This window comes from Suncus etruscus, chromosome 6 (assembly GCF_024139225.1).
Source record: "Suncus etruscus isolate mSunEtr1 chromosome 6, mSunEtr1.pri.cur, whole genome shotgun sequence".
NCBI classification, from domain to species: Eukaryota; Metazoa; Chordata; class Mammalia; order Eulipotyphla; family Soricidae; genus Suncus; species Suncus etruscus.
This window is the reverse complement of record NC_064853.1, coordinates 6,815,786-6,827,439: the sequence shown is the minus strand read 5'-3', so window position 1 is coordinate 6,827,439 and position 11,654 is coordinate 6,815,786. Positions and strand designations below refer to the sequence as shown.

Here is an 11,654-nt window from a genome sequence, read left to right as displayed (position 1 = left end):
GCTCAGAAATAGCTCCTGGCAGGCACGGGGGACCATATGGGACACCGGGATTCGAACCAACCACCTTTGGTCCTGGATCGGCTGCTTGCAAGGCAAACACCACTGTGCTATCTCTCCGGGCCCAGTCTCTAGATTCTTAAAGGTCACCAACTCCAGCCACTGAAGAATTCCTAGAGGAGCAGACCATAGCTCCAGAAGGAGGCCCCAACTCAAAGCCAATCCTAGGGCTGTGCCCACTGCCCGTCTCCCCAAGTCATGGGGGAGCCTCACACATGCAGGGGCTTGATGTACATTTTCATCTGATTCTTTGAAGCTCTTGAGCTCTGTGAAGGGCAAGAAGGATGACTGCGAGGGAGGCCCTGGGTAGGCTCAGCTCACAGGAAGACCGGGAGGTCCCGGAGGAAGTCCTGGGGTGTGGAGTCAGGAGTTAGGCGCGGAGCCAGGCATCCCACTCAGGTTCAGGTGCTAGCTCTGTGCCTTCCTTCTGGGGTGCTGCATGCACTCCCCAAGGCTTCGTGGGCATGAAGGATGGAACAAATTGTCACTCCAGCAGGATTCACTGAAGCTACTACATTCCAGCAGGATCAACTCATCTGCATTCCAGACGGATTGTTTTGTTTTGTTTTGTTTTTTGTTACTCCTGGCTATCTGCTCAGAAGTAGCTCCGGCAGGCACGGGGGACCATATGGGATGCCGGGATTCGAACCAACCACCTTTGGTCCTGGATTGGCTGCTTGCAAGGCAAATATGCCGCTGTGCCATCTCTCCGGCCCCATTCCAGACGGATTGATTGGATAATCACTCCAGTAGACTCCCAGGATCCACTGAGTCTGCACTCTAGCTGGATCCATTGAATTGTCACTTCAACAGGATCCACTGAAGCTACTTTCCAGCAGGATCAATTGAATCCAGCACCCAGTAAATCATCACTCCAACAGGATCGACTGAGTTTGCACTCAGGATCCACTGAATCCTGCAGTCCAGCCAGCTCCCTGGAGTCTCTTCTCTGGTTAAGGCTTTGAGACCCTGGACAAGTCTTTTTGTTTTTGTGCTACACCCGGCAGTGCTCAGGGGTTTCTCCTGGCACTGCACTTAGGAATTATTCCTAGAAATGCTCCGGAGACCATATAATGTGCTGGGGATTGACCCCGGGTCAGCGTGTGCAAGACAAGTGCCCATTCCAGTCTCCAGACAAGTCCTTTTTTGTTTGTTGGTTTGTTTGTATTTGTGTCACATCTGGCAGCGTTCAGGGGTTCCTCCTGGCTCTTCGCTCAGAAATCACTCCTGGATGGCTCGGGGTACCTAATGGGATGCCAGGATTCGAACTGCCGTCCATCCTGGTTTGACTGCGTGCAGAGCAAACGCCCTACCACTGTGCTATCTCTCCAGCCCCATCCCAGACAAGTCTTAATCAATCAGCTGTGCCTCAGTTTCCTCAGCCTTAAAATGGGGATAATGCCTTCTTGACAGGCGATAGGGATGACCAGATGAGGTGGTGTCTGTCTCGAATTTAGTCTGCCTGGAAATTGGTAATGTCAGATTTAGTGCTGGCACCAAGGAGACACCGGCTGGCTGTTCTGTCCTTGGAGTCTGCCCATCTGGGAAATTCAGAGCCAGCGGCTGCAGAACCGCGCACGGACAGCGGAGGGCGCCCAAGCCGCGGCCCGCCGCTAGACGTTGATGAAGGAGCCCTGGTCGCCGTCGGCCGTGTCCGGCTCCACGCAGCGGCCCTTCCTGCGGGTCACCCTGCGGTGCCGGTGGAACTTGGCGTAGCAGCGCAGGCCTGGGGAAGGTCGGGTGGGCGGATCAGGACAGGCCCACCAACGCCTCTCTGCCCTCTCTAGCCAGGGTGGGCTCCAGAAAGGCAGGGAGGGAAGGTGGGAGGAAAGGAAGGAGGGAAAGAAAGGAGGGAGGAAAAGATAAAGGAAGGAAAGAAAGGAGGGAGGAAAGAGAAAGGAAGGAAGGAAGGAAGGAAGGAAGGAAGGAAGGAAGGAAGGAAGGAAGGAAGGAAGGAAGGAAGGAAGGAGGGAGGGAGGGAGGGAGGGAGGGAGGGAGGGAGGGAGGAAGGAAGGAAGGAGAGAGAAGGAAAGGAAAGAAAGGAGGGAAGGAAGGGAGGGAGGGAGGAAGGAAGGAGAGGAAAGAAAAGAAGGAAGGAGGGAAGAAAGGGAGGGAAGGAGGGAGGAAGGAGAGAAAGAAGGAAGGAAGGAAGGGAGAGAGGATGGGAGGAAGGTGAAGGAAGGAAGAAGGAAATAAAAGAAGGAAGGAGGGAAGGAAGGAAGGTGAAGGAAGGAAGAAGAAAAGAAAAGAAGGAAGGAGGGAAGGGAGGGAGGGAAGAAGGAAGGAAGGGAGAGAGAATGGGAGGAAGGTGAAGGAAGGAAGAAGGAAAGAAAAGAAGAAAGGAGAGAAAGGAGGGAGGGAGGGGGAGGAAGGAAGGAAAGAAGGAAGGGAGAGAGGATGGGAGGAAGGTGAAGGAAGGAAGGAGAAAGAAAGAAAAGGAAGGAGGGGAGGGAGGGAGGAAGGAAGGAAAGAGAGGAAAGAAAAGAAGGAAGGAGGGAAGAAAGGAAGGGAGGAAGAAATTGGATGGGAGGAATGTGAAGGAAGAAAGGAAGGGATGGAGGGAGGCAAGTGAAGGGAGGAAAGTGAAGGATGGAAAGGAAGTGAAGGAAGGAAGAAAGGAGGGTAGGAGGGAAGGAAGGAAGAAGGAAGGGAAGGAAATGATGATGGGAGGATGGGAGGAAGGAAGGTAAAGGAAGGAAGGAAGAAGGAAGGAAAGTAAAGGAAGGGAGGAAGGACAATCAGATAAAAGAAAGGAAGAAAGAGAACAAGAAGGAAGGGAAGGAAGAATGGAAGGGAATGAGGGAAGGGGAAGAGAGGGAGGAAGGATGGGAGGAGCGAGGTGAAGGAAGAAGGAAGGAAGAAAGAAGGAAAGTGAATATAGGAGGGAAGAAAGGAAGGGAGGAAGAAATTGGATGGGAGGAATGTGAAGGAAGAAAGGAAGGGATGGAGGGAGGCAAGTGAAGGGAGGAAAGTGAAGGACGGAAAGGAAGTGAAGGAAGGAAGAAAGGAGGGTAGGAGGGAAGGAAGGAAGAAGGAAGGGAAGGAAATGATGATGGGAGGATGGGAGGAAGGAAGGTAAAGGAAGGAAGGAAGAAGGAAGGAAAGTAAAGGAAGGGAGGAAGGACAATCAGATAAAAGAAAGGAAGAAAGAGAACAAGAAGGAAGGGAAGGAAGAATGGAAGGGAATGAGGGAAGGGGAAGAGAGGGAGGAAGGATGGGAGGAGCGAGGTGAAGGAAGAAGGAAGGAAGAAAGAAGGAAAGTGAATATAGGAGGGAAGAAAGGAAGGGAGGAAGAAATTGGATGGGAGGAATGTGAAGGAAGAAAGGAAGGGATGGAGGGAGGCAAGTGAAGGGAGGAAAGTGAAGGACGGAAAGGAAGTGAAGGAAGGAAGAAAGGAGGGTAGGAGGGAAGGAAGGAAGAAGGAAGGGAAGGAAATGATGATGGGAGGATGGGAGGAAGGAAGGTAAAGGAAGGAAGGAAGAAGGAAGGAAAGTAAAGGAAGGGAGGAAGGACAATCAGATAAAAGAAAGGAAGAAAGAGAACAAGAAGGAAGGGAAGGAAGAATGGAAGGGAATGAGGGAAGGGGAAGAGAGGGAGGAAGGATGGGAGGAGCGAGGTGAAGGAAGAAGGAAGGAAGAAAGAAGGAAAGTGAAGATAGGAAGGAAGGAAAGGAAGTGAAGGAAGGACAAGCAGATAAGAAAGAAAGGAAAGAAAAAGAAAGGAAGGAAAAGAAAGAAGGAAGGAAGCAAAGAAGGGAGGGAGTAAGGTGAAGGAAGGAAAGTGAAGAAAAGAAGGGAGGAAGAAGAAAGGAAGGGAAGGAGGAAGAGAGAAAGGGAGGATGGGAGGGAAGGAGGAAGATGAAGGAAGGAAGAAGAAAGGAAGGGAAAGAAGGAAGGGAGGGAAGGAGGAAGGTGAAGGAAGGTAAGGAAGTGAAGGAAGGGAGGAAGGAGTGAAAGAGGGAATAAAATGGAGGAAGGAAGAGAGAGGGAGGGAGGGAAGGAGGAAAGAAAGAAGGAAAGGAGGAAGAGGAAAGAAGGAATAAGGAAAGGAAAGATGGAAGAAAGGGAAAGGGAGGAGGGAGGGAAGTGCTCTCTCATGAGCTGAGTCAGGAAGACCCTCTGAGCATTGCAGGGTGAGGGTCCCAAAAACAACTCTGAGAGTGGGAGAGGTTGGGGAGGCCACACATTATTCAGGAGCTTGTCTTTTTTTTTTTTTTTTTTTTTTTTTTTGGTTTTTGGGTCACACCTGGCAGTGCTCAGGGGTTATTCCTGGCTCCAGGCTCAGAAATTGCTCCTGGCAGGCACAGGGGACCATATGGGGCGCCGGGATTCGAACCGATGACCTCCTGCATGAAAGGCAAACGCCTTACCTCCATGCTATCTCTCCGGCCCCAGGAGCTTGTCTTTTTTTTTTTTTTTTTTTTTTTTTTGGTTTTTGGGCCACACCCGTTTGACGCTCAGGGGTTACTCCTGGCTATGTGCTCAGAAATCGCCCCTGGCTTGGGGGGACCATATGGGACGCCGGGGGATCGAACCTCGGTCCTGATCCTTGGCTAGCGCTTGCAAGGCAGACACCTTACCTCCAGCGCCACCTACCCGGCCCCAGGAGCTTGTCTTTTTCTTTGTTTTGTTTATTATTTGTTTTTGTCTTGGGTCACACCAGCAGTGCTCAGGGATTTCTCCTGGCTCTGAGCTCAGGAATGCCTCCTTGTGGATTGGCGGGACCCTATGGAGTCCTGAGGATCAAACCCAGGTCAGTCACATGCAAGGCAAATGCCATCCCGGCTGTGCTATGGCTCTGGCCCCAGACACTGGCTTTTGAAACTGGTATCAGGCAGGCATTACTCTGGTCGGACCGCCTCAGTATCATCTCAAACCTTCTCAGCATTCCATAGACCCACCCGACACAGCTGTCCTTGCCCTGTGAGTGTGGCCAAGTCACTTCACCTCCCCCTGCACCTCTGCATATCAGGCAGTAGACCAAAGCTCCCTCCCCAAATGCAGGCGACAGGCTCCAATGTGTCATGACTTGATCCTTTCACCATGAGGAGAGGGAACCAGCTAAAGGCCTTGTACCCGGTGGATCCCCCAGTCTGCCCTTGCTCTAGAGTGCCTCCCTAGGAGAAAATTGTGGCTTCACTTCAGTTTTTGTTGTTGTTGTTGTTGTTGTTTTGGGCCACACCCAGTGACACTCAGGGGTTACTCCTGGTTTTGCACTCAGAAATTGCTCCTGGCTTGGGGGACCATATGGGATGCCTGGGATCGAACCCAGGTCCGTCCTGGGTCAGCCTCATGCAAGGCAAATGCCCTACCATTGCGCTATCGTGCCGGCCCCTCACCTCAGCTTTGAGCTTGGTTAGAGAGGCCCCAACTCTCCCATCTCACTTCGGCTTCCAGAGCAAGAGAGAGACAGAGATAAAGAGACAGAGACAGGGCCCGGAGAGATAGCACAGCGGTGATTGCCTTGCAAGCAGCCGATCCAGGACCAAAGGTGGTTGGTTCGAATCCTGGTGTCCCATATGGTCCCCCGTGCCTGCCAGGAGCTATTTCTGAGCAGACAGCCAGGAGTAACCCCTGAACAACGCCGGGTATGGCCCAAAAACCAAAAACCAAAAAAAAAAAAAAAAAAAAAGACAGAGACAAAGAGGGAGGAGAGAGAGACAGACAGACAGAGCCAGGGATGGATGAGACATAGATGAGAGAGGAACCAGATAAAGCTGCTCCCACGGGCCCTCCTGCCCCTCTCTCTGCCCCTCCACCCTGCACACAGGAAGCTGAGCCCCATCCCCATGTCCCCCCATGCAGAAGCTCCTTGGCCCAGAAAGGGCAGATGGGGCAATGGAGGGTACCGGGCCAGCCTACCTTCTGCGCACATGCAGTCATCGAAGCATTTGTTGTTAAGGCCACGGTTGTGGGGGCCACAATGTCGCTCCCGGAGGTCACAGCAGGACCCTGTGGGACAGGCAGTGTGCATGCTCAGCCAAAATGGCAGCCCCCCCCCCAACCTGAGAAAAAAACATGTACCCCAGGGTGACAGCCTATGCCCTGGCCATGGACCCCTAGCCATGGACCCCATCTGCTGTGCCAGGTTCTGGGGAGATTTCAGGGGAGCAACAGGATGGCGAGTGGGAGCACTTGCCTTGCACACAGCAGACCCAGTTTCGATACCCGGCACCCTCTATGGTCCCCTGAGCACCACCAAGTGTGCAGAGCCCGGAGTTACCCCTGAACACTGCCAGGGGTGACCCAACTCCTCAAAATAAATGAAAATAGGTTCTGGAGAAATAGCATGGAGGTAAGGTGTTTGTTTTTCATGCAGTGGTTTGAATCCTGGCATTCCATATGGTCCCTGTGCCTTCCAGGGGTGATTTCTGAGCATAATGCCAGGAGTAACTCCTGAGCGCTGCTGGGTGTGACCCCAAAACCAAAAAAAAAAAAAATGAAAACAATGACTGTTGCCAGAATCAAAACACTGGCTGTGGGGGTGTTGGGGGTCTGGCTAGGGAATACTGAGGATTAATGGAGGTTCTGGGGGGTCCTGGGGTGTTTTCGCTATCTGAAATGCAACCAGACTGAAGAGCTGGAACCCCACTCCCTCCAAGGCCCCCTTGCCTGCTGTTGTGATGGGATGTGTGGCTGGACCCCGCATACCTGGCAGACAGTCTTGGTGATGGTGGCACAGGTCACCCTCAGCCACCGATGTCTCGTTACCTGACAGCCTCCCACGGTGTCTCTCTGGGGACAGGAAGGCACATGGTCAACGACTCCAGTGTGGACAGATGGACTTAGGAGCCATGTTATTCCCAGCCTGTGCTTGCTTTTGTCTCGCTCTGAATGGGAAGGGCCCAGGACCTTTCAATTGGGATGGGAGCCCTCCATCTGGGCAGGTCCTAGTACCCCAGTGTTTGATTTTAGGAACTTCTATAGAGAAAATGACCATGCCAGCATGACCACACATGCAACAAAGGGGGGTACGAATCTAGGTCATAAGGACATCAAATGGGCCACTGCAGTGAAGGGGCAGGAGACATACAAGGGTTTGTAGGAAGCCCCTCAATGAAATAAAGGAGCAAAGACTCGGAGAATCTTCTGGAAGCATCCAGAACAAACCAACTCTCTCCAGCAGTGTTATTTCCTATTAGACTCTAGGCCTCCAGAACTAAACAAGTGTGAGTCCAAAAGGCACCCAGTGGGGGAAGCTGAGGACCCAGGTCTACGGTCAGAATGGGGGACCCCACCTCTCCTCCTTGCAGGTGGCCAGGCCTGAAGCTTCAGATCTTCGTAGTCAGTCCAGTCAAACAGGGCCATGTCCAGCGTGGGCATCACCTCCCCCTCGGGTCGGGGTTGGACCTGTTGTTGGGAAGAGGGAGGAAATTGGGGCTCCCATAAGTGACGATAGACACCCAGTGGTACCAGGCTGACCTCAGATCTAGCACCGCAGACTCAGGCCCTTACACCAAACTGCTGACCTGGGGCAAGATTGGCCAAAGGGATGTCCAGGGTTTTCTTGAAAAGATCTCCCCAAAATGGGAGGCCTAAGAGCCAGAGAGCAAAGAGAACTCCCCAGAGGTCAGCAGAGCAACTGGAAAGGCCCAAAGGCCTCTATGGGGGGGTGATACCAGGAGCCAGCAGACCCTGGGAGCAGAACCTGGGGGCCCCCATCCCCCTAGGCTGCCCAGGCCAGAGCAGGGACCTAGAAGCTGCAGTCCTCCTGCTGCGGAAGGATCAGCTTTCAGGCACTCAGACCCTGCCCCCTCCCCCGGGGCACCTGCCACAGCAAGTCATAGACAGCACCGGAACCTTTTTTTTTGGTTTGTTTGTTTGGTTTTTGGGTCACATCTGGCAGCACTCAGGAGTTACTCCTGGCTCTATGCTCAGAAATCGTTCCAGGCAGGCCCGGGGGACCATATGGGATGTCTGGATTTGAACCACCGTCTTCCTGCATGCAAGGCAAATGCCTTACCTCCATGCTATCTCACCAGCCCCAAACATTTTTTTTTGGTCACACTCAGCAGCACTCAGGGGCTACTCCTGGCTCTGTGCTCAGAAATTGCTCCTGGGCTGGAGAGATAGCATGGAGGTAAGGTGTTTGCCTGCATGCAAAGGTGGCTCGAATACCGACATCCCATATGGTCCCCCATGCCTGCCAGGAGCAATTTCTGAGCAAGGAGCCAGGAGTAACCCCTGAGTGCTGTCGGGTGTGACCCCCCCCAAAAAAAAAAATCGCTCCTAGCAGGCTCAGGGGACCATATGGGATGCCAGGATTTGAACTACTGTCCTTCTGCATGCAAGGCAAACACCTTACTGCTGTGCTATCTCTCCGGCCCAGTACCGGAACCTTTTAGGCTGACCCTCACTGGACTTCAGGCACCTCACAGAATCCAGGGTTTCTCCCAGAAGAACCTATCAGGTGCTGGACCCACATATAATGAGCTCAATTTCCTGCTGCTTTTAAAAAAGCTTTTTTTTTTTCTTCTTCAGAAATCGTCCCTGGCAGGCTTGGGGGACCATATGGGAAGCTGGGATTCGAACCAGGGTCAGTCCTGGGTGGGCCACTCGCAAGGCAAATGCCATGTTGCTGTGCTAAGTCTCTGCCCCCCTTTTTTTTGGGGGGGAAATCACACCCGGCAGCACTCATAAGTTACTCATGGCTCTAAGCTCAGAAATTGCTCCTGGCAGCTCGGGGACCATATGGGATACCAGGAATCGAACCACTGTCCTTCTGCATGCAAGGCAAATGCCCTACCTCCATGCTATCTCTCCAGCCCAGTAGAAAAGCTTTATTTGGGGACCAAGGGATGGTTCTGTAGGACACTGGGGTCTGCTTTGATCCCTGGCACTACTCACCTATGTTCTCACTTTCCCAAAATGCTTGATCTCTCTAAATGGGCATTTTATTGATTGCACGGCTCACTGTGAAGTAAGTTTTAGCAGATCTAAGTCACAGCAGGAAGGGCTCTTGCCTGGCATGTGACTGATTAGGGTTCCATTCCTGGCATCCCATATGGTTCCCAGACTTGCCAGGAGTAATTCTTGAGTATACAGTCAGGAGTAACCCTTGTGTATCACTGGGTATGACCCCAAACCACCACCAACAAAAACAAAATCAAGAGCTGGAGTGAAAGCACAGTGGACGACTCAGGATGAACCCATGTTCGATCTCTAACACCTGATAGCCTGCCAGGAGTGATTTCTGAGTGCAGAGACAGGAGTAAACCCTGAATGCCGCCAGGTGTGGCCCCCCCCAAAATAAAATCAAATAAAAAATGACCCTTGCTGGAGCTCTATAGTACAGTGGGCAGAATCTGGGTTCAATCCTTAGCATATCATATGGTTCCCCAGTGCAGCCAGGAGTCATTCCTGAGTACAGAGCCAGGAGGAAGAGCCAGGAGAAAGGCCTCAGCACAGTTGTGTCTGCCCCCCCCCAAATAAAAAAAATCAATAAATAAGATCACCAATGATAACAGTCTTTGCACAATTACCTGTTTCCTTTGATCTCTCTCCTCCTGACATTTTGGGGGGAAAGGTAAGGACTCACAACAGGTGCTCAACGGCCAGACGGGGGACACGCCTGACAACCCTGAGCCCTAACGGTGCTATTCTGGCCCTGTGGTACCAGGGATAGAAGATGGTACCCTGACGCCTGACCCAGATAGTTTTTTAGGTCTGAAGCAAGCAGGTTTTAAAGATGCAGCTAAGGGGGCCATAGCGGTAGCACATCGGGGAGGGCATTTGCCTTGTATGCAGTCAACATGGGTTCAATCCCTGGCATCCCATATATCAAACCCTGAGCACCTCCAGGAATGATCCCTGAGCTCAGAGCCAGGAGTAAGCCCTAAGCCCCACGAGATGTGGCCCAAAAACTAAAAACAAAACAACAAAATAGGTTTAGCTAATACTTGGTCATGTTTTAAAGATGAGATTGTTGGACTTAGGAGATAGTACCTTGCATGCAGGTGACCCCACTTTGATGCCCAGCCCCACCATATGGTCCCCCAAGCCCCATCAGCAGTGGCCCCTGATCACTACAGGTTGTGACCCTAAATCTAAACATGACATACACACAGCTGCCTCATCATTGGAGCTGTGCACAGAGCAGGGTGCAGCAGGACCTCCCCAAATGCAGGCCAACCCCACCCCATTTCAGTGGCCACTGTCCCCCGAACCTGGCTCCCTGAAAATGGCCAGGGCACGCACTATGGCAGGCAAGACTCCCCCCAGCCCCTGACTGTCTGGTTCCCCCCTTACCTGCGGCCACAGGGCTGTGCTGGGCAGCACCAGAGACTCCTCGGTGGCAGGGGTGGCTCCCAGGGTGGTCAGGTAGAGGATAGTGGGGGCCAAGCTGGTGGACGAGTCCTCCATGGTGGCATCGGTCACCCCATCATCTGAGAAGGGAGCCTTCTGCATCAGAGAGCTGGGGCCCTGTGCCAGGCCTGAGACACGGTAGGTAAGAGGGGCTTTAATGTGCTGTCTCCTACCTGTATCTCCCCCTGAATACAGGTGGGGACCCCGAGCCAGGGAGAAACTCAAGATCAAGGGGGACAGGGCGTGGCCTGGGCGTGGCCTAAGTCACTGGGCGTGGCCTGCTCAAATGGGCCTGATCAGGGTCCTGCTGCTAAGTGTCTTTGGACCTAGATTTCTCCCTCTCCTGCTCCAGCCCAGCCTCTTGCCTCCCCTTGTCTCCCCCTGCTGGCCCCATATCCACCACCCTCCAAGACCTCAAAGTTGAACCAGAGGGGTGCACTGGTGACCTCATGACCATTAGGGTCTGAGCCCCTCAACCACCCTGTTCCCCGCAGCCCTTCAGCTACCTCGGTGCAGTCTCAACCTCTCCCTGCGTCTCTTGTGCTCTCTGCCGTGTTTCCTGGCCTTCTTTGGCCCTGGAGACCGGTTGTCCTTCTCCGGGTAGGGCAAGGCCAAGTTCAGGAATAAGTCCTTCTCCTGCAGTAGGCGAGGGGGACTCTGCCCAGGCAACCGCTCTCCTGCCACTGGGAGCCTAGAGGCCTGCCTGGTAGTGGTGGTGGTGACAAGAGCTCCATTGTGGACCCGGCCTGGTCGGCCTGGAACCCGCTCCTTCTTGCCCAGGCCCCTCCTGTGGTGGTGGCCAGCCGGTGGCGTCCACAGTGCTGGGCTAGGCGGGTTGATATGGTTCTTGGGGAGATTCCGAGCAGGGATCCCAGGTCCCAAGGAGCCGGCAGGGCTCAGCTCTGGAAGCACCATCAGGGTGAGAAGCAGAAAGTGAGCAGCAGGACCGGGCAGGGCCATGAGATCCTTCCTGCAAGAGAACAGGCATTGTGAACGGAGACAGCAGGAGAATGGGGGTCCATTGCGGGGACCATCTGGTTCCCCAGGCACCTGTAGGAATTTCAGAGCAGCAGCCAGGGGTGAGCCCCCACTCTCGGTGCCCCCCAAGACCTTCAGATTCTGCATGGGAGGTGGGATTGGCCACGGGGCATCCAGCACTGGACTTGAAGTCTGGGGGTTAATGGCTCTGGACCTGCCCAGGTTTCCTCCCAACACCCAAACCTCGTCTGTGCAAGTGCAGACACATTCTAGTGCCCAGCTAGACAGAATCCTAGAACCAGACAGACAGAAGC

At 53.4% G+C, this 11,654-nt stretch overlaps 1 protein-coding gene across 1 annotated transcript; it reads right to left on the bottom strand.

Annotated features, from left to right (window-relative positions):
* Window positions 1–1,655: 1,655 nt before the first annotated feature.
* On the bottom strand, window positions 1,656–11,417 carry DRAXIN (dorsal inhibitory axon guidance protein). The gene is made up of 6 exons (XM_049775413.1): window positions 10,869–11,417; window positions 10,306–10,490; window positions 7,296–7,407; window positions 6,709–6,792; window positions 5,920–6,009; window positions 1,656–1,783 (listed from the first exon to the last, which is right to left on the bottom strand). Exons 1-6 carry the CDS (start codon window positions 11,320–11,322, stop codon window positions 1,671–1,673), a joined length of 1,038 nt encoding a protein of 345 aa, XP_049631370.1. The 5' UTR covers window positions 11,323–11,417; the 3' UTR covers window positions 1,656–1,670.
* Between the last annotated feature and the right edge of the window lie 237 nt (window positions 11,418–11,654).

Bases quoted from the DNA above. Each gene is read 5' to 3' on its own strand.
- DRAXIN (XM_049775413.1), bottom strand. From the start codon at position 11,322: ATGGCCCTGCCCGGTCCTGCTGCTCACTTTCTGCTTCTCACCCTGATG. The intron at 10,491-10,868 runs GTAGCTGAAGGG...ACCGTGTCTCAG, and splicing joins GAGGTTGAGACTGCACCGAG to GCCTGGCACAGGGCCCCAGC. The intron at 1,784-5,919 runs GTAGGCTGGCCC...GACCTTCCCCAG, and splicing joins TGACTGCATGTGCGCAGAAG to GCCTGCGCTGCTACGCCAAG.